Source organism: Argiope bruennichi, chromosome 8 (assembly GCF_947563725.1).
Source record: "Argiope bruennichi chromosome 8, qqArgBrue1.1, whole genome shotgun sequence".
Taxonomy (NCBI): domain Eukaryota; kingdom Metazoa; phylum Arthropoda; class Arachnida; order Araneae; family Araneidae; genus Argiope; species Argiope bruennichi.
The window spans coordinates 23889702-23913271 of NC_079158.1; the positions used below are offsets into that span (position 1 = coordinate 23889702).

The 23570-nt window shown below is 29.1% G+C and overlaps 1 protein-coding gene across 4 annotated transcripts in view; it reads left to right on the forward strand.

The window, feature by feature from the left end:
• Window positions 1-18765: 18765 nt before the first annotated feature.
• Window positions 18766-23570, forward strand: part of LOC129981703 (dual 3',5'-cyclic-AMP and -GMP phosphodiesterase 11-like) — a 54218-nt gene continuing 49413 nt past the window's right edge. For all 4 annotated transcript variants that reach the window (XM_056092645.1, XM_056092643.1, XM_056092644.1 and 1 more), the window contains exon 1: window positions 18766-18993. In XM_056092645.1, the coding sequence (XP_055948620.1) occupies window positions 18969-18993 (25 nt within the window). In that variant the 5' untranslated portion in view covers window positions 18766-18968. The remainder of the gene's footprint in view (window positions 18994-23570) is intronic.

The window sequence follows — 23570 nt, forward strand, 5'->3', positions numbered from 1 at the left end:
CATGAATATGGTCTTTTCTATGCTCAAATTGCAAGGCAGGTGGGTGGTTCAGTGGTTCATCTGGAATCGAAACGTTTTGTTTACGATATCAGGAAATAAATATAATAAAAAAACAAAGCAGAAAAAGGTCTAAAAAGATGCACCATATCTGTTGCTGACTTGAGAATAAAAAGACTATGTCTTCAAGATAGAAGAAAGTCATCAGAAACCATTGATCATCAGAGGCCATCAGAAATCAGCTGAATGATTGCGTTTCTGTCAGTTCTAGAACAAACAGGAGAAGATTATTAGATGTTGAATTAAGAGATAGAATTCCTCAAAAAAAAAAAAAAAATTACAGCAGTGCATAAAAAGATTACAGTGGACAAATGATCAATGGTCACAAGTTATACGGAGTGACGTAACAAATATATTGTTATTCGGTAGTGATGGCGACAATATGTAAGATGTAGAATAGGCGGAGAGCTACAGCCTGTCTGCATTCGGGTAACTGTAAAGAACTCAGTGTTATGATTTGGTCATGCATGTCAGCATATGGCATTGGTCTCCTTCATGTTATCGATGGAACATTAAATGCAAGAAAATACATTGACACTATTCTAGAGCCAAAACTTACACCTTCCATCAGTGATCTCTTTTCCAACAATGCATCATTTATTTTTCAGCAGAATTCAGTTCCATGCCACACGGCAAAAATATCGGAAGCGTGGTTTAGTACAAAGAGCATTGAATTATTATCATGGCCAGAAAACAATTCTGACATCAAAATTAATGAAAACTTTTGTACATATGAAGCATTCATCAAATAAAAAAGAATCAAGTGAAGCTATAATTGTTTCCTGGCATCATGCATTAACGAAGGAAGAGTTTAAAACTCTCGTCAATTGAATGAAACATCGGTGTGAAGCTATAATAAAAAGCAAAGGCTGATGACTCACAGCACTCATCTGCATCTAATTATCTAGATAATTAGATAATTATTGCCGCTCTACTTTTTTTTTTTGTATTGAAAATATTTGAATTTTGCCTTTTGAATTGAAAGCAGTATTAAAATCTCTTTAAAATGATATGTAAGAGTTTGGATTTTGTGAAACGTTACATTTTTTATAAGCGTACAAAGTTATAAAACATAAAAAATTTTCAAAAGTGTCCATAATTTTGGCCACTACTGCATATCAAATTATTCAAAAGTGAAGGCATGCATGCTTTGAGGGAAATTCGATTCCATTTAAATTTTGGGCATAAGACTTACATTTAGTAGGCAGTCGTTATCACTTAGTTTTTAACGAGAACAGTCATTTAAAGCATATAAATGACAAGAAACTCAATTTTGGAAATAGTTAGCAAATTGAACTAAAGATGGCAGAACGAAATTTCATATCATTGAAAGCTGAAATGGAAGTAATCGAGATCACTAGATGGCGGTAGTATCTTACGTTAACAAACGTCGATTATGGGGCGTTATGCTTCTGTTGTTTATTTGACTATTAAATTCAGTTTGTTTTGAATATGTTGTAAGGTATTTTCGTTACTAATTTATTTTTACATTGTTGATATTGATAGATATGGTTTCAGGGTTTCTTTTCGAGTATTCAGTGTTTTCTGTAAATTCAACATCTCTGTAAGGAACAATTCATCTTAGTTATTATTTGTTTACAATGGAAGTAGCGTCATCTGTTGGAATTAGACAGTAATAAACGCTGGTACTGGAATCTGGAGGGAAAGTTGTCTCTTCTGCAGTGACTTGACTGAAGATCTTGTGTGTTACTATTGAGGGTTTGGATGTAGCTGTTTCTTCATAAGGCTACATGGTTTATGGGTCCGCAATTGATACATTTAGGGGATTGGATTCTTTCTATTATTTTGTAATTGGAAGTATGATAGTTTCAAGCCGCTTGTCTGGCTGCCGGAGATAGCTGAGCTGTGGAGGAAGTAATTCCAGTTCCGGAAATAAGTGTAAGGGCTTCTGAAAATTCTCTGCTTTATATCCGCTTTTATTATTGGCGTGATATATTTTTAAAATTTTGTGATTTCTAGTAAATTGAACTTTGAACATGGATAAGAGTTTTGCTATTTTAATTGGACTAGTTTTTCGCCACACAAATTTATTATACGAGCTCAGTTTTTATGTCTTCATAGTTTGAGTTAATGGAGAAATCCTTTATAGCAACATTAAGAGCGTCTATTGCTCTTTGAAGTGAATCATAATGCTATGATTTTTTTTTCTCTTGGTAAAAATTAATTATATTTCGATGATCATCGTTATCCTTAGCTGTAAATTGGATATAACTATTTTCAATTCCTGTGAATTTACGGTTAATATCTTATAATATTAAATTGTAGTTGGCGGTAAATCGAAATATTATTAGAGGAGTTTTTGTCTAAAGCTCTAAAGGATTTTTTTTTTTTTTTGGAAGTGGTTTCTGTAACAATAGAATTTTGAATTTCAATAATTCATTTTGGAGAGATGACGAAACCTAGTTGCCTTTACTTTATGGAGAATTTAAAACTGAATTAATTTGGCCACTCCATTTCTTCGAGTTTTCATAATGCATTGCACTCCTCTCGGTAGAAGAAGAATTTAAAGAATTTAATTCACTTGTAATGATGTTCATCAGGAGGCTTGGTTTCGCCTTCAATAAATCTGACTCTAAGCTTGAAGATGGATCTGAGTGAGTTTTTTAACTGATGAGTTGCTTACGTTAACTAATAATATCGTTACCTATCGTAAATTTAAGTGCTGTGTTTTTTTTATATAGTTTACCATTGCGGTAAAGCCTTTATCATCTACTGTGTTATTTATTGTATTCATAGCATTGTGGAAATCCATAATTATCTCATCTCCTACGTGCTCTTACAAAAGCTTCTCAAAAACGTTGCTGTCCAGAACGGTCGTTAACTGAGAATAAAATGTAATGTTATGAAAAAAGGTGCTATTTGGCTTGTCAATCAAACGTTTTAAACCACTTCTTCTACTGCTTTGGGCTATACCTATGATCCCTTTCTCATCACTAGAGGGCGCTTCTGTCCATATTGACCCTATTTTTTTGTTTTTTCTCATTCGAATTTTTTTTTTTTTTCTTTATTCCAATGAGGTAGGTTAGAAAGTGTTGTTTAATCGAAACAAACTTTAATGGTAGGAATTTAGCACTTAAATTTTATTCTATAAATTTGTATTTCTAGAATACCATACATCAAAATTTTATTGCTTTTCTTTTGGTATTGTTCGGTTGATTAATATTATGGTTGCCATAAAAGAAATGTCTTTAAAAGAAAAAAGTAAACTAAATTCAAAAAATAATGTAATAAATCTTTAATTTAAATTATTTTACATAATTTTTAAATATATTTTTGGCCTGTCTTAAAAGACTAAAAATTTGCTATATAAAGGTGAAACGATGAACCTGCACTTGATGAACTTATATTGTCGAAGGTCAAATTTGAAAATAATTTTTTTAAATCTGAAAAAAATAGAAAAAATTAATTTCATCTTTTATATTAAACTAAATATTAAATTGATATAAACGTGCGACATAAAAATAAAATATCCACATAAATTTCATTTTAAAACAACTTAGGTAGACACGTCTTTATCATTAATATCAATAATTCAATTCTAAACATTAAATTTCATAATGACGATAATGAAATATTGTTGTCAAATAAACGGTCATAAATTTGGGAAAACTCAAAGAAAAAATATCTTAGTTTTTGCATCGTGTAGTCGACTTTTTGATTTATATATGTAATTTATTATATGCAAAAAGCAGCCTGACATTTCAAAAGCCGTTAATCTTAATCTTTTCTGAGAAGATTACTCTTGATTTTTCTGTCTGCAATACCAGTTTAACCTTTATCATGGCCTTCAAAGATTTAGCAGTAGTCGTCCAGATGGTATCGGAATATTTGCGCTCGGTAAATCATTCCCTACCCCTGTTGCATTGTAGGTTTACTGGGATTTGGACCTTTGGCAAGAAAACTTGGCGCGGGTGACGGCTTTTAGTTTTCCATAGCTGCATTTCTGGTCAGGCTAATTGGTAATAATGGAATGGCGATAATTTTTGTAAAAATTTTATTTGATCTTGCATTTATGAGATCTTGTACATACATTTATCTTATTCATATATCTTGCAATAAATGATAATTAATTCTATTATTAATAGAAAAGTAAGACTGTTTTTATCAGAAAAATAAATAGCGGAATTAAATACATTTAAAAAAAAGTAAGATATAAGAGAATTTATAGCTATTTTATTTACTAATATTTGAACAATCTCATATTTCTGATTGAATTTTCTTCAAAATCGCTATTATCTTCACTCGTAAAAGGGAAAAAATGTATGTGTATGTATATATATTACAATAGTTCACTTAGCAATTTTATGTTTTTTAATCTCAATAAAATTGCTAAGTTTTATGTCATAAAGTAAAATTGTCTTAACATTTATTGAAATTAGATTCGTAATGGAAAAGAAATTTTAGTAAAAAAAAAATGTACATAAGTGGATTAATTTGAACATAGGAATCTGCCAATTATCTGCCAGTTTTATATTATAGATTTCAAGAATTCTTTTGCCTTTTTCTTTCAATACATTAGTTTGGAAAAACCTACTTTTGTTTATTTCAACTCCCTTTTTTGTAAAATATTCTTTTAAACAACAACAACTTTTAAACGACAACAACAAAAAATCTAATGTAATTGGCCAGTAAATAGAATGATTAGTGCGTTCCACATCATTTTATAGATTTTGTTTCCTTCGTAATTATATTTATTGGTTAAGAAAAAAAAATAGTTTGATATTGCTTACTTTAATAGGAATATTTTCAAAATAGTAGAAATAAGGGAAGTTTGTCATATTTGAATCACCAAAATAGTTTTTAATGAAATCTGACAGAAAAATAATTTCAATAAAGGAAAAACAGTAAATTTTTTGTAGTTTATTTACTTTTAAAAATGTAATAAACACTCTGGGAAATACGCTTTAATGTAGAAAAAAATATAGCCTATTAGAATCGTTTCATCGGATCAATTAAAGAAAATGATTTCACAAATTACATCACTAATTTTTTTAAGCTCAATAATGGAAAATAGGTTTTGATTTTCAAGCTCATATCAGCATATAAAATCTGAACTCAAGTTTGATATTTTATGAACGATATCATTTCCTTTTTTATTCGTTTGTTCCTCAAGATATAAAAGAATACAGCCTTAATTTTTCTATTGATTGGTGGCTTTTTATATTAATTATTATCTTTTTGCTTTAAACTTTTCCAATTTCAATTAATGATAATGTTTATAACTGCTTTCTGAGAGCTACGATAGACCTCTTCAAATGCAGGTAATAATTTTAATTCCAATTTAAGCCCTTTTTGGAGGACCTCCCCCCCCCAAAAAAAGAATAACCTTACCTTATCTTTAAAGTATTTGAATAAAATAATACTATAATATGTACTAAACTATGGTCAATAAAATTTACTCTCAAAGGATATAACATGCTTAATTTCAAGCAGTTGAAATTATATCTTTCCTTTGATAAAACATAACATTTATTAACTTTCATTACATTTAAAAAAAATAGAATGATATTCTATTAATTAAAGTGCTTAAAAATTGGTTCCAAATTAACACCTTCAGCACCTATGCAGAATTACATTAACTTAATAATGCTTGAGCATATGTGATTGAGTTCATGTGACATGAGGACTGGCTTTTTGAGTTAGTCAGCAAAGATTTATCAAATATCTATTGATAAAGTTAATTCATTTCTTAGTTCAGATATAGTGCCAATAAAAATTAACTGAATCTATCGTTACCATACAATATACTTTTGTAGAAAATGAGACCAACTCAAGGACTTCTAAAAACGGCAGTTGTAACATATGAACAGAAAACTGCGAGTGATGATGAATTTCTTGCACGAAAAATTGTCTTCACTTTTCCAAACGTGAAATTTTTTCAAATTAATGTTTCTATCTAGATTAAAGCAACATCTTTCCAAATAACAATTTTCAGAAAAAAAAAAAGTTTTGATTTTGCATTGCAACAGAAACAATGCTTTTCTTGCTGAGTATTCCAGTAAGTCTCTGAGATGGTTTAAATGTTCAGTTCCCCAAGTTTCTCTTCCCTTCTTTATAAGGACGATAGTGCAACTGCCGAAGAGTGAAAATGAACAACGTTATTATTATCAAATTTTTTTAAAGCCATAATGACTTGATGATATACTAATTGCATTCCGAAATAAACGCTTTCTTCCACATTTCTGGGCAGTCCTTCGAAATTTAAAACTAAGCATATACCTACAAATGTTCTAGATAGAAATGTGAAATTTTGTATAGATGAAAATAAGAATCAATATATACTAATTCACTCTTGAAATTATGATGGATATAAAAAAATTTAATTTTTGTACAATTGCCTATCTTATTTAATGAAATTAATTGTAATTCGAAGTATGTTTAGATGCAATATTTTTTTTTTTAAAGTGACTTTAGAAACCATGCTTACATAGTTGTGAAATTAGTTTTTATCTTAAGGCCTAATATTTAAATATTTACCATTGTAATTTCAATTTTGATTACGATAAAGATCCAATCTATATAAATCTATACTTTGGCAAGAAATTCAGGGGCGAAAAAAACAAAAGAACGAATAAAATATAAAGTAATATATTTTATTTTTAGCTTTCTTTCGTGCATAGATTTAAGACAAATTGAAAATTAGTAATATATCATTGGCAGCGCTTTTAAGAAAATAGGCAGAAATTTGCTACTACATTACGCGAGTTCGCAAATTGTACAGACTAAGTCTATGACAAAGGATACCGACGTGCTCTGATTGGTTTAAGCCTTGACATCTTGGCATCTTTTTGGCAATGTTTTGCCAAAAAGATGCCATACCAAAATATATTTTTATAAAAATAAATAAAATTTGTGAATTTATCCCCGCCCCCTATTTTCACGGTTTGCATGTAATATTAATCTGGAACACATATACAGCAGAAAAGATCAAATCCTGAAACCTAAATTCAGGAAATATAAAAATTAGAATTTATTAAAAATATTTTTGTGTGTTTTTCTTCTTAATATTATTTTTATATTACTAAAAAAATTAGCTACGAAATCACATATTCCGTTAAAGCTTACACATGTATACGTTTTGGGCATTAAGTAATCATCTCCCCATATGTAGTTGATGGGAAAGTAACAAACGTTCAGCAACAAGTTTCAATGACTGCATAAATTATCTAATAAAGGTACGAAAATCATAGAATAATAAGAATTATTTAATTGCTGCATTATATGTTGAGTAATTACTTTCATTTAGTTTTTATACTTCTGTTCATAAACAACATTAGTTACCTGTATTACTAGCATTATTAGTAATATTTATTATTAATAATAATAATTAGTATTAGCAGTATCACTAGTAATATTTAGAGAAAACAATTATATTAATAAAAGTTAGATCGTGTTGATATTCACTCGTATCTTCCATGAAACTAATGAAAGGTGCAAGATTTGAGCCAAATAAGCGAAAACTAGACTATTATGAGTGCAAAACATTGCCAAAAGGATGCCAAGGCTTAAACCCATCAGAGCACGTCGGTATCCTTTGCCATAGACTTAGTCTGTACAATTTGCGAACTCGCCTACATTACTTGCGAATAAAATTTAAGCTCATGATACTGTATTTGAGAATTAAGCGTTTTAATGTAGCACGTTTAGATGTTGCATTTAAATTAATTATCAACATTTTCTTATTGAAAATGTGTTTTTTTTTCTCCTGAGAATTAACCAGCAGCTGTTTTTAAAATTATTAATATGATTCCTATCATTTATTTTAGCCAGCCAAAAAGCTTATTTTTTTTTTTTTTTTTTTTTTGCAAAAAAAAAAAAAAAAACCCTTATTTGAACAGCTTTAACGTAAAAAATACATTAGCTCATTTCAAGTTTTGTGGAATGTATATACATAAAAGCATACATACATATAGAAAGAATTAAACATTATTGATATCCATTTAAATTTGAATTTAAAGCCCTTTCTATGTATTTTTTTTCATTTTATTAAATAAAGTTAAAACGTAAGAGATATAAAGATTAAATCCCCATAAAACTAAAAATTATAATTCATTTTATTAGATTAAATTTGTATTATGCACATCAGAATTATAATTTTTATAAATGTCTTTCGTGTGGGAAAATTATAAACGTATTCCTTTTAATAAATACATTTTTAAAGCAAATTTCTCGCACTTTATATTTATTATATTCAACACTCATTTGAAACGTGGTAAGGTCATCAGCATTTTTCTAAAGGAAGTTTCGTTTCGTTATCAGAGACAAGGAGAATCTTTCTCATTCATAGTGAGTTGATTACCATTTGGCGTATATTGTAAAATCGCTAAATCTTACATGCAAAGATAAAGTTTATAATGTGGTAGTCTTTCTTGACACTTGAGCGGAAAGGGGGAAATTTATCGAGCGCAAGTACCATAGAACCGTACAGATGGTAAAGAATGATTGGGTAGATCTCAACAAAAACAAAAGGTGTTAAAAAATACTTATTTACGATAATGCAGAATTCAACGCAATTAATTTATTGATGTAAATACAAAGAAATTAAGTTTTTAAATGTTGAAACACTCATCTGCCGTCATTGACTACAGTTAAAAAATCACTGCTTCTTTAACATCGCTATCACTATAAATATTAATTCAGCTACAGAGAAAAAAAAATGCGTGATTTGAAGGGAAAATTTTTATTACTTCGTTAAGGCAGTTTAAAAATATGAACTCGAAATGAGAACAATGAATTTGCAGTGATTTTTTTTTTGTTTGATACCAAAGTAATTTTTTAATATTTGTATAGTTCATATGAGGAAAAAAAAGATGGAGTTACAGATGGAGATGGAGATGGTGCATTTTCAATTGCACTATGATGCTATAAGACTTAATTCATGGATTAATGGCCAAAATTTCAATAATTAAAGACCTAATGTTTCACAAAAATGATGCTATATGTAATATTTTGCAGGCACCTCCTAGAAAAGCACCGAAAACATTGTTTTCGAAGTAAAAGGAAGGCCTGGAGTAGTTGCTTTGGCCACCTCCCATGAGGTTTTTCCATCGCCCTTAAGAGCGGCGATACGGGAGTATTCTGTGATGAAACCGCACACCATGAAAATACGCGAGAGGAGAGGCTATTGATTCGAGTTTTTTGCTGTGACAATTGTCCATTGTCATTACTAAAAACTATCCATTTTAAAAAGTGGCAACTCAAATATAACAACAGTTAGAATTATTTTAAATGTTAGCTTGAAGTGACCTCGGTTGTTTAAAATGCCAGTATATTCTATTCATGCTTTCGCTTTTTATATACAGAAAATGAATGAAAATACCACTTATTGGAAAATTTAGTTCTTATCAGAAACGGTATAGTGTAAGTGAAAATGTGTTTCATTTGAAATAAAAGTTTTAATAAGATTTCGAAGTTATCTCTTGACCTTCAAACAAATCTACTTTGTAAATTTTAGTTTTCATTCTTTCCTTATTATTATTTGAAACGTCTTCTTTAAACTTGAGAAAAACATAATCTCCATATCCAACTAAACGCCTATTAAAGTAATAATGTTTCTTTAATTTTATATCCACTTGGATTTTTTCTTATCAAATCGAAGTTTGGAGGTCAATCTAAATCATTTCGAAGAAAATGATTCGTAAAACACGTTTTGCAACTCTCGATCATATCCATTCACTGTCATTAATAAACAAAGTTAATAAAATTACGGGAATACCTATAGACCTTGAAAAAATTGTACTTTGTAAATTTTAAAGCTTTCTTTCTTTTTTCACTGATATTCTAAATATCTTCCTCCATCTTGAGAGAAAAACGATCTTCACATCTAAGTGGCGCCACTTACAGTAATAAAGTTTCTTTAGTTTTGTTTCAACTCGGGTTTTTTAAATCTATAACTCAAAGTTAAGAATTTAGTCAATTTTCTAAATAATTTCAAAGAAGTTGGTTCGAGAAAACAGGGTATTCAATCGCATTCATTCAAAATCAACATGGTTAATTCAGAATTTTAAATTTTGAAATGGTTGTGGTTTAGGACTATCGGAATATGATTATGGTAATATAGTTTATAAATCAAGTAAAATTTAAAGAATATCTTTTTATGTAAAAGTAACAAAGTGGACAATGTTAATAAAAGGAATAAAAAATCATCCATAGTATATTTGAAGTGAATTATCTTTTTAAGATTCAAGTTAAATAACGGTTTTACTATGAAACTAAAAAATAATTTACATTCAAATATTGCATATATGCAATATTTGAATGTAAATTATTTAGATGCATATATTGCTTAATTTTTACATAACTAGCATTTTTTAAAAATATTTTTCGAAACTTACACAAAAATTTAAATTCAGAAAACTTGTTATTTGTAAAATATTTGCTAAAAATAGAAGTATGTTAAAGAAATCAAATTTTTCTGTGTAATAATTAAACAGGCAATTGAATTTGTGTTGATATTTCTTCTAAATGTATTGAACTACAGGATGTGATTCATTTACTAATGATAATTTCAATTTTCTTTCTTTATTTATATATTTTAAGTTTTTAAATTTATATATTACCAATATAATTTTATATATCAAGAAATTGCAATTCTGCGATTCCATTGTTTTCGAAGAATGATGTAATTGACTTTTTGTTGGAAATATTTGGAATCTTACGTTGTAGAATATTAAAAAAATTGTTCTATGAAATTAACTTTCATATGGTACTGTATTAATCATTAACCATATTAGGTTTAAATGTATTTTTAAATTAATTTGAAGTGAATTATTGCTAGTAAGAAATTAAAACTTCATTATAAATTAATGTGTATATTCTAAACATTTTTACCAATGATTTATAGATTAAAGAACTTCTTTTTATATATTATTTTACTCAAAAAGAGTTTACTCTCAAAGAGAGATTAAATTTGATAAAAAATCTTTTAACCCAATTTTTTTAAAAATATATTTTATGATTAGTTATTTTATAAATTAATGCATAAATAATTCAAAAAGTATTTTTCTATGCACTCGTATAAAATTAATACTAAAAATTTTGACCTTAACCCTTTCTAAGGCCGTGGGAATTATGCTTCCCACCAAATTTATCAATCTTTGTATGAAATTATGTAGGTTGGCATAAGTTCTGACAAATTTTTTTAGTAAGTCAGAAACTTAGATGTTTCAGTTCTTTATCTCAGACAAAATGATGTGTCTTGATTTGTTACTTAATTATTAATTAACCAAATTAATTAATTAATGAAATTAAATTGATCTAATAAGCTAAATGAACCTCTTTTCTTATTCTAATTTCAAGCCTAAAAGTATTTTAACATAATATGAATAGAAAAAAAAATGGCCCTTTAAAGGGTTAAATTAGTTATGAAAATAGGAAATATGTACGGCTATATGCTGTGAAATTCTTAGAAATTTCAGCACCGTATTGACATTTTTTTCATTTGTGCAATTTCGAATTTTAAAACTTTACAACGTTTATTTTTCTAATGCTTCATATTTGATGGATTTTTTTTTGAGATGGCATCAGAACAATGTAGAATGCTCTTTTTTAAGTAGAGAAATCTATAGCATATAGAACAAAATTTATTGAATAGAAAAATAAGTGCATAAAAATGAAATACACAATACGCTTTTATTCTCATGCTTGAAACATTTAATAAATGGAACTTGCCTTTTCTTTGTTGAAAAGCATCTTCCTAATATGGTAATTTTACATAAAAATATCGAAAAAAAATCAAAGCTTTTCAAAATAAAGTTGACATACATTAATTTTTTTATTCTGGTTAAATGTTCATGAACTCATATTTTTTCTTTGCATTCTTATGAAATTTCAGCTTTTTTTCTAGACGCACCATGTTGTCATTACATAAGGTGTGTTTCAAATTTTTAGAGACACCATATAAAAACATAAAATCTAAATAATTTTTACATAATATCTGTAAAAACTTCTTTGAAAAACATGAAAAATTAAATATAATAAAAAAAATCTAAAATAATTAAATAAATATCAATGCTAATAAAAGGAGAAAATAGAAAAAAAATGCCAAATTTGTGTTTCAAATTTTTAGGGACAGCTAGATGAGATGGTATATAAATTCAAGTTAAATCTTTATTATTGCTCATTTTCATTTACTACCAGTTTTTTTAATAACTTAAAACGCTTATAGTGAAAACGTCCACGTTAGTACATAATTTTTTGCCGAAGGAATATGGCTAAAGGTAAATGGTTATCAGATCTTGAAAAAGGTCAAATAAAAGCTTATTACAACGAAAAAAAGTCTTTGAGAAATATTGCAGCCCTCATAAAACGTTCAAAACGTGCTGTGGAAAATTATGTGAAGCAGTTAAATCGGAAATCAACTGCCATTCAAAAGCGAGGACCTAAGCCAAAGTGCTCGTACAAAGTGCAAAGTATTCACGTACTCGCAGGAAAATTATTCAGAAATGTGTAAATGGAAAATCATCAGTACGAAAAGTCACAAAAGAATTGAAACTGGGATGTTATTACAGTACTGTTTGGAGGTCATTCAAGAGAAATAAAAACATGAAATATGTGAAAAAGGCTTGCAAACCACCACTTGCCAAACAACACAAATTACAACGTTTATCCTGGGCAAAGGAATACATGCATTTCAAAGATGAGTGGATAGAAGTCTTGTTCAGCGACGAGAAGAAGTTTAATCTAGATGGGCCAGACGGTTGGAGATGTTACTGGCCTGATCTAAGAAAAGAACCAGAGATTTTCTTCAAAAGGCAAATGGGCGGTGGATCTGTTATGATTTGGGGAGCTTTTAGCTTCAAGGATACATGCGAACTGGCATTTTTGAATGAAAGAATGGATTCTGATCGATACCAAGAAATGTTACAAACACATTTACTTAATGCAGGACCTGAAATATGTGGTCCAAATTGGACTTTTCAACACGATAATGCATCTATCCACAGCTCAAAATCAACAAAAAAGTGGTTTAAAGATAACAATGTGAAAGTTATGGATTGGCCAGCTAGAAGCCCCGATCTAAATCTCATTGAAAATCTATGGGGTCTTTTGGCAAGAACAGTTTATGAAGGAGGGCGCCAATTTCATTCGAAAATGCAACTTCAACAAGCAATAATGGATGCTTGGTATTCTCTTGATCCAACACTTCTTCAGAACCTAACATATTCCATGCCAAACAGAATATATGATGTCATCAGAAAAAATGGTGCTTATATTGAACGGTAAAAAAAGTTTAATTTGAAGTTTTGAAGCTTTTAATTTCACTGTCCCTAAAAATTTGAAACACAAAATTTGTGGTACTCTTTTGTTTAGTTATTTCAAAGTTGAAATTTATTTGTTTAATCTTTATTTGTTTAATCTAAATTATCTTACAATATTTATTTTTGTTATTTATCTAACTTGTTTCAGAAATAAATGTCAAATAATTATTATTTACGCTTTTATTTTCATTTTTACTGGTGTCCCTAAAAAATTGAAACACACCTTATTTGTACAATTAATGGGCTAGTAAATTTGTTTTTTGAGGAACTGCTGATAGTTTTATCCTCTTGTATAAAGGTTCATATTTCAAGGATAAATATCTTTCTAATCTGCGATTTGAGAAAGTATATTTTCCTGAAAGGTTTTATTTTAATTTTATATTTGTTATCATGGTAAGCTTTCCGTAAATTACAGAGTTGTTAAAAATTGAAAATGTGCCGTCTTAATGGTCAAATGTTGGATTGTATTTCCAAGATGTACTTGCAGTGTAAAATATTTTAGAATACTCGACACACCCAGAAATTCCCAATCGGATATTCATTTTATCTCCTTGTATCTTAATATTATATCTTATAAATTTTGTCTGTTTATTCTAAACAACGCTTGTTCATGAAAATAGTATGTATAGCTTAATATTTAAGTAACTTTGGTTGTAGATGGCCATTATTTCCTGTCCATTTTAATTATAAAGGATGCACAATGCCTCATTAATGTTAGATATTTACGCATCTATTATTACAAAACGTCAGAAGAATTCATTTATACAGCAACAAACATACCAAGACATTACATTATTTGATTAACTACGGAAAAAAGCGAGGAACAGCATCGGAAATGATCCTCAATCATGAAGAAAACATGTGATGTAAACATTCATCATCTGAAGCATAGACAGCTTATATAAAGGTAGATTCTACTCTAACATAAAATGAGTTAAGAAAGAGATAATGAGCATTGATATCTGACAGTTATATTATGCTATTATTGAGTACTGAAAATTTTTGTTCAAATGATTCAATTCTGCCATTTTGCATGAATAATAGTAGAATATATCATTTGATATTTTCAAAGTTCTGAATCTGTGTCGAACATTATAGATAAAAGTAACAGTTATTGGGCCACTATTTGCAGTATTTTGAGATCGGGTATGTTATCAACATTATAGGAAATTATGCTAATTTTTTTAATCTATTAAGTAGATGTTCTTTATCCTAGGCTAATATGATGCGAAGCTTATTTCGTCAATACTAACACGACTTTTTATTCTAATAATGATTTCCATAAAGAAAAATCATTTCAGCAAACTTGGCTCTTCAAATTATTTTTATTAATTCTTGCAACTGTATAAAACAAAAGCCAAAATCAATATTACTGACGATTGCTAAAACTGTCCAATTTTTAAAATCCTTGCTTTAAAAAAGAATCATAGAATGTGCATACATTTATAAATTATAACTAATTTCACTAAAAATAACCAGTTTTTTACATTATATCTTCAAAGATATCTCACTTATATAATTGTCGAAATGATAGTTCTTGCCTGTTTATCAATTTTGTAATTATTACTACGAGATTGACAACATCACGGTAAATGAGAAGAGACCTTGAAGTGTCTAAATTAACCTTCATAGTATACTGATTATCCAAAATTCCTGAGGAACAATTTTTTTTTTTCGTTTAACGGAAGCCATATTGGTAATAAGAAAGATTTATGAACAGTTATGAACAGAAATTATTTATGAACAGAAAAATTTGTTGCCAATATTACGGCCTTCAATTTTCTCAAAAACACCTGCTGAATATATTTTATTTATATTTCGGTTAGGCAGACCTTAATGAAAATACATTTAAGGCTTGGGTAGATTGGTTTGGTTTGTGTGGTTTATTGGCGCAAAAGCCATATTTGGCCATACTGCGCCAATCAAATGGTGAAATTATAAAATATATTTAAAACCCTCATTTGTTAGATTAGCATAAATGTGAAGGTTTGGGTAGAAATGAAACATAAGTTTGGATCCATTTCTATGAAAAGAAGGACACTTCGAGCCTATTTTCTTAACAAATATCGGTAATTTTTTAAAATAGAACAAATAAAATAGAACATCGGCAGAAAAACAAAAAAAAAAAAATATCGAACATTGAATTACAACGATATTATAATTAATACATTAATCGCCACGTGATGTCAGCTATCTCTTAGATAATGTATATGTTTGGACCTTATGAATCGCACTTACTACGAGTAAATTCTTTTATTTTTCATTCGTAGCTCTACGACGTTCATATTAGTCATATAAATGCATACTACCTGGAAAAGCTGAACGCACTGAACAGAAAAAACTGGCTGGCTTTAGATTTTTGATAAGTTTTCCTTTTCTCTCTCTCTCTCTTTTATATATATATATATATATATATATATATATATATATATATATATATATATATATATATATATAATATAAAAATGACTAATCGCTATCTGCTGAGCTATTTGGCGACGAATTGCTGAATTCGAGTTCGTATTCATGCTTGGAACCCTGGAATTGACCATCCATTAATTTCTAGAAACGCAGCTTTTCCCTTCTGTAATTGTCCATATTTTTGACAAAAAAATAAATATTTCTTGAACTAAAATTTATTGCTCGAAAAATTTCATACTGTATTACTTTGCTTTTTACTGTGCTGCAAACAGTTTGTAACAGCCAATAAACAAGAACAGGAATTTTCGTGCTTAATTCTTTTGATCATGAAAAATGAGTGAGACATACTTTAAAAACATTATCTTTTGACAGCTTTGTCAAAAAATATTTTAATGAATAATGATTTTATGGCTTTATATGTATGAAGAGGCAGTTGTTTTCCTAATAGGTTCAAACAATTTTTTGTGGTGTGCCGATTAAAAATAATTTCCGAAACACTACGTAATTCGCAGACTTTACCAACATCCTTTCACTCAAGAAAAATTTCTAAAAGTTTTTTCGCATTCTTTATTACCTAATAAAGAACCAAAGAGAGGAATAGGCTCTATTCTGTCATAGACTTCAAAAACATGGCGTGTTTGTGGGTTTAGCTTGTCCTATATATATAAAAAATATAACATTTTAATAGTCAAGGAAAAATAAACATTTTTTTATATCCCTTCTCGTTGACTGATTTCAAAAGATCGCCAATTTTGATGTAAAGACCAACATCGAATCCCATTCATACAACATATTCCCTGTATAGCATTCAAATACATAGGGAAAAACAGATGAGCAATCATTGAATGAGTTGATGGAGTGAGTCCAAAGTTTCATATGTCTATAAATATGGCGATAAAAATCGTATAACGAATATCTCCAATTTAGGTGGTTTATTTTTTTTAATTATGGACTTTTCAAGTAGACAGCAAACATATTCCTGCTACTGGATTTCGTCGAAATTTTGTTATAGAACTATATTGCTCATGTAAAGACCACATGTATTGCAGAACAGAATGCCGTCTCATACCCCCGTATCCGTTACCATTCTGGTCACTGAATGGTTTGGTGGGCGTGTTATGGGAATTTTATTGATTTAACAAAATATTTACAATAGGAAAACGAAACAAAAATAACTATTTACAGAATTTACAATTATATAAGAAATTATATTAAAATGTGACAGTTTACAAAATTTTTCAACTTAGAAATATAATTTGTAATAATAAACTTAGAGATATAATGCTGAGAGATAAAATGTGTGAAAGTATACATATATTCTGTGTTCACTTATTTTTATGATATAAATTGTTAAGTTTTTTTCCCTTTATTTCCTTCGTCAAAAAATTAGAACTCGAGATTTTGACGAATCTCAGCGTTTCAGACCTCCTCAAATAAGAAAAACACATTTTTGGAAATATGTCTGTGTTAGTGAACAAGATAATGAAAGATCTGTCGGCGGGTTTGTAAAGTACCATAAGTATCAACAACAACGGATAACTACAAGAAACCGCTTTGAAACAGATAGATGACATTTCGCATATGGTTCTTTACACTGAATTTGTGGATTTCTGTCAAATTTTGAATGAAATCCATTCCGTGGAAGTCTGTCTATCTAGTTCTTTGAGTAAAGTGAATCGAATAGCTACAAATAGCAAAGAACTAGATTGATAAAATTTGTTATATGGGGTTTAGCATTAAAATCGTAGATTCTTATTATATTTGGAAATAAATAGGCTGTAGTGAAAAGCTTAGAAGCCAGTTAACAGTACGCTGCACGAGCAATTGCTTTTGTATCGTGGTCATGTTACTGGGCTGCGAACTATAAGGTCCCAGGTTCTATTCTCGCGCATCACAATCCGCCACATTGGAACCTTGTGGTTCACAGCCCAGTAATATGACCACGATACAAAAGCAATTTCTCGGGTAGCTTAGCTGTTAACTGGCTTATAAGCTTTCATCACAATGCCAAAGATTGATTGGCTCATATTTTCGCAACCATATAAATGCAACAAATTCACAAATGCAATGTTTTATATCCATGAAAATCGGATATGAACTTGTGACTGCAAATGCAGTTCGGATTCGAATTTTGGTTTCAATGGGTCGGAAAAAAGACGTCTAAAATACATATTCATGCGGAAGATTCAGTAAAAAAGATGGATTTTCGTCGGACATTTATATTACGTTACTATTGTTCGCTAATGTCATGCAAAGATTGGCGGTCTTACTTATAGTCTGAAATTTTATGTGGGGGAGGGAGGAAGATAAGAACTTGATTGGCGATTATATTAGAAATTTAGAGAGATCCACTTCCAGATAGAAAAATCGACTTACAGACACATTAAACTCCGCCGGCGTCCTGGCATAGGGGTAGCGCGTCTTCCCCGGGATCAGGGCGTCTCGGGTTCGAGTCCCGGTTTGGGCATGGTTGTTCTTCCGTTGTTCTATCTGTGAGATGTGTGAATCTGCCCCTTTGTAAAAAGGGATTGTGCAAGCGAATGAGTGATGCGTGAGTAGTAAAGTCGTACTCTTGGCCCGAGTTGGTGCTTATATAAAAACAAGAGACGCTCCTTCTCCGGTTTAAAATCGCTGTCTTCGTAACAACGGGCTTGTCTGTGGCAAGTGCCATAAGAAACAACAACAATACATTAAATTCCTTAATTATATCTTTTAGCATAATATATAGCTAAAACGTGGAAATTTTTTAAGGTCGAATTATCTGGAGGTTTCTATACTTTTTTTGCATAATTTATATGTTAGAAAGTAACAAGATAATGAGATAATTAAATGGGGCGTTGCGCAAGAAAATAGTTGAATTCGTTTTTAACTGTCATAACCAGTTTAGCTAATCACTCTCATTGACGAATTTTAACGACGTGAATACTAATAAAGAAAAATAACACCTGGGTAGTCATAAATGTTCTTACTTTTAGTCTTCCTTCATTCGAAAATTGCAAATCGTCTATCTGAATGCATTTCTTCAGTGTTGTTTAAAAAGAATTTAAGCTTTATTGAAATTGTGCTGATTTCGTGCTAATTTGAAAATATAGGTTTTCAAATTATTTGCTGCATACGTAAATAAGAAAGAAAAATGTATTTCATTTGTTTCTGAGGTGCTGCTGTGAATTTTTATTTTCTGTAGCGGTGTATACGTTTAGGAACTTTCCAATGTTTCAACAGGGCAAGATATCAAGTAGGATAACAAGTTTTAATATATTCTTTTCTGTTCTGAAATTTTAAAAAAATAATTTGTACATATTTTATACTATCTAGACGATAATTTAATGAATAATTTTAAAAGTATTCTATGTAAATGTCATGCATAGGGGTATATAGGTATTTTGAAATATTGATTTTGATTATTTGTTTTTCAAGGTTTTATATATCTATATCTATCTGTCTATATATAATATACAAAATTTGCCAATAATCTCCTACTGTCCATAATTTGACTGATATTCTAAAAGAAACGTGGAAACGTCTTGTTTAAAACGTGATGAATAGGAAAAATTCATCACGTTTTAAACAAAATCGAATGATGAAAAATATATTAACAGACATGAGAGGCTATATTCTGGTCATAAAAATGGTATTTGATAAAAAAAAATCTAAAATTTTTATGAATAATTCAAAAGAATAGTGAAAATATTTTTATTTGATCGGTTAAAAAATCGATTACCTGTTTGAGCTTAATTTGCTAGCTTTGTTGTGCGAAAATAGAATTTCAAAATTTTACAACTTTTAGATGCTTTATAAGCGAATTAATTATTGTTTTGTCACCTAAATGGTCTAATTATTCTTTCCAAAAGTGCTTAAAAATGGTCAATTTCAAGGAATATCCTCATGGAACATATTCTATTTTGCTAAATTATTCAAAATTTCCAAACAGTTTCTATATCAGAATTTTAAATTTCGTATATAAGCGGTGGGAGGATAATAATTGGACCTTTTTTGTCGTTGATATTACAAATATGATGTTTTGCATTCATTTTCATGCTTTTAATTTCCTTTCTTTATGTAAATTTTGTAAAATACAGCTGGTTAATTTTAAAATTAAATGATGCGCTTTTCTGTTTCTGTAGATGTAATATATAATTTTTATGCTACAGTAAATTGTTTCATTTCTCTTTTAGGAGAATGTTGTATCGTAAAATATTTTATTCTTCAGCTGTTCTTGCTTGACCTTGGATTTAATATGTTAGATTTACAGAAAAAATTAGGAATTAAAGATATAAAACTCAGCTTTTAATTATTCATAAATCATCATTGCTTAGAAATAAATGAAAAACTGCCTTGAATAGCACGAAGTAAAATTTCAAATCTGTAGCATTAAGATTCGCTATGTGGCGGAAAAATTTCTCCTGCTACCGAAAATGAGAAGTAATTGAAAAATAGTATTCTAATCTATATCTTTATAATGAAAAAATATTTTTTAATTCAGTTCTTATGTATTAGAGAATTTCACAATGATATCGTAAATAATTTTGCATATATACTATTTCGTATATAGAAAAACTTATTCAGTTTATATGCTATAAAATCTATTATTTCATAGAATATGATCAATTATTTCATGAAATAATTAGAAAATTGTCTTCAGTTATTTCATGAAATTCTATGAATTAACTTAACTATGCACTTTAAAGCTACGTATATAAAAATAAAAGCCGACATTTCGTGTTTTTATAAGTAAGTACTTTCTATCACACATGTTTTAAATTCTACATGGCAGTTTAGAAGACAATAGACAGTTTAGACAATAGGCAGTTTAGATGACAATAGACAGTTTAGACAATAGGCAGTTTAGACATAGACAATAAGCAGTTTAGACTTTTCATGTTTTGACTCAAAAAATGATCTTGAATTTAATGATGTTGGAATCTTAAATTCTAAAGAATTTTAATTTTAAATTTAAGTTGGAATTCTTGCGATCTAAAAAATGACTAATATTTCCAAATTAGGAAGCAATTTTATTTCGCAACTATAAATGGCAAAATGATAAATCCGTAAATAGGATTCACATTTTTTTTTCTCTTTTTTTTGCAGAGCTTCCTTAATTTTGTAAAATATTGGCAAAATTATGGAACTACGAACTACTTGGCAACATTCATTCGCCTTAGGAAAACTGGATCCTTAATATACTAAAATTGTCATTTGCTGATTTAAAACGATTTGATATATCTATTTTATATTTAGCACGAAAATTGTTTCTATTTATTAATTTGGCGGTCAACTTTTGTACTTCTTTATCTAATTCTTCATGTGTTCAGATGTCGTCCTTTTCCTGATCGTGGTTTAGAAAAACTGCGTGATACCCCGACCTAGCCAGAGGCCATGCGGGAAACTTGATGGGGCAGCCGAAGAGCAATCCTACCTAGCACGAAGGAACAAACGACACTTGTTGAGATTGGACCTTTGCATACGATAAAACGCATACTGGTACAGAAAAAGAATAGAAAAAAAGACCCATTACATTTTACAGTACATATTAAGTTGTGAAACATTAAAAATGCATAAAATACATTAAATGAACATTAACTTTTTTACATTAGGAGAGAGCTAAAGACAAAAGCTTTGACAAAATGTCATTAATAGGAATTTTTATGAGTTTTTCGACTTCAAGAGACATCCAGTTTCTTGGCCATCTGAGTCTTTGTTCTCCTCATAGTGTACAGGTTTTAATCACGTGATTTATAGATCCTTCTTCAGTGCTACACTGACAAGTCGAACTTTGGTCAAAGAAATGACTTTGATGCACAGAATTTGATCACGGCCAGTGTATAACCTTTTTAAGATAAAAATCACCTACGTTTCGATTAACCGAAACGTTTTTAAAATGTTGATAGTTTGTTCTCCCCTTCATGGAATTGTTCCATCTCCCTTGCCAATCCTTAATTATTAGCTTTTTAATCTCATTTGTGAATTGGACTCATGGAAACTTATTTATTGAGTTTCTAAGTTTAAAGCTTTTTTGGCTTGTGTAACTACTTTTTCATTTCCAATATACCTCTGACGAGCTAGTTTAGAAATAATCTGACTTAATAGTTTTCGTACATCTTCAAGATGGTTAAAATCCAAATCAAATGTGTTACGCTGATTCTATTTTCTTCAAATGCATTGTGCTGACACGTCAAAAAACATACAATTGTTGCAGAAATATATATTTCTTTCTCTATCTGTCTGTCTAAGCCTTTTTTTTTTTACCTTAAATTCCGACATAATATGCAATGATATCTGTAACCCATGTAGACATTCAATGTAGATAAATGACCAGGGAATTGATATTTTGATTATCTTGGAAACACTCAACTTGTGCCATTTGTAGTAAAGAATCGACGAAATAAAGCAAACCTTCATAATATTGGAATTTTACCATTACCCATATTGGAATTTTACCAACATATACAGTTTTTGCTTCTGCTAGTGGACTGATATATTTGTTGCACCATTAAGCGTTTAGAACTTCATTTTCTTCCTTTTAACTATTTTTTCGTCTGTATTAATGCTCGTTTAAATGTTCAATTAAATAATTTATGTAACTTGTTCTCATAATAGATTTTTTTTTAGTAAAATATTCTTAAGCTTCAAATTTTGATAGTCATATAATTCACTTATACTATTATGGAGGCCTTAAGCAGTTTTGTTCATTGTACTACGCATCTCTCTCGAATTTTCTATCAGCGGCCGTAAAATTCAATTTTAAACTAAAGTGGAAATGATGAAACTGCAATTAATATAAGGACATTTTTTATTGAAACTAAGCATAATTAAAAAAAAATGAAAACTGAAACCGGAGTCGTTTGGCATTGAAGTCTTATGTAAACTGCAGAATAATTTTCATAATTTATAATATCTCAGAGAATTCAACCAAAAATTTAAGGGATTCATCGTGAAATTCAGTTTTAAATTTTATTTTCAAAAGGATTTAAATGATGTCAATAATTTTATTTTATTTTTTTTCGGTTTATAAATATGCTTAAAAAATATGAAGTTTAAATTTTAGACAGTCCTTTGGTTCTAAGGAATCATATTCTGCAAAATATTCTTGACATTCCAACTTTGAAATAAATAAATTAACGTTTCTATATTCTGCGATCAAATCTGACCTATTTATTAACTTTTGAATATTACGATTGTAGAACATCTAGGCCAATCTAGGCCATAATCTAGGCCAATCACTCTTGAAAAACTTAGGAGATGATTGGCTGAGACGGTTGATGAAGTGGTATAAAATCGCCCGTTTTTATAGAACAGTGATGTCTAAATTTTCATAAATCGGCCAGCTTTACTTATTTAATTGATTGAAGTGCAATTCTTTTTAATTAAAATATTCGCATTCTCAAGATTATTTTGTAAAATGTGATTCACAGAGAAGAGGATATATGCAAATATTTAAAATTCGTAATTCATCGGAGCATTTATTGATTCAAGTTACATAAAATATAACTATTTACTTCATTTAGACTATTTTATTAGCAGATGTATGTTTATTATTAAAGGTTTACAAATTAAATGTTATGTCCTGATTAAAAAGGATATGTTGTATATATTATACAATATTTGCTTTAAATAAAACTGTTTTATTGCATAAGTAATATCGGTATTGTAAAAAAACATAGAAAACTTTTCCTAGTAATTACTTTTTTAGAAAATATATTTCATATTTATTGCATATTATACAGACACTTGCTGAAAATGACACTTTTACGGATTTTAATTTCCAATAACAGTTAACTTATTTTTTTAATTTGAGCTTTTGTCAATGTGAGG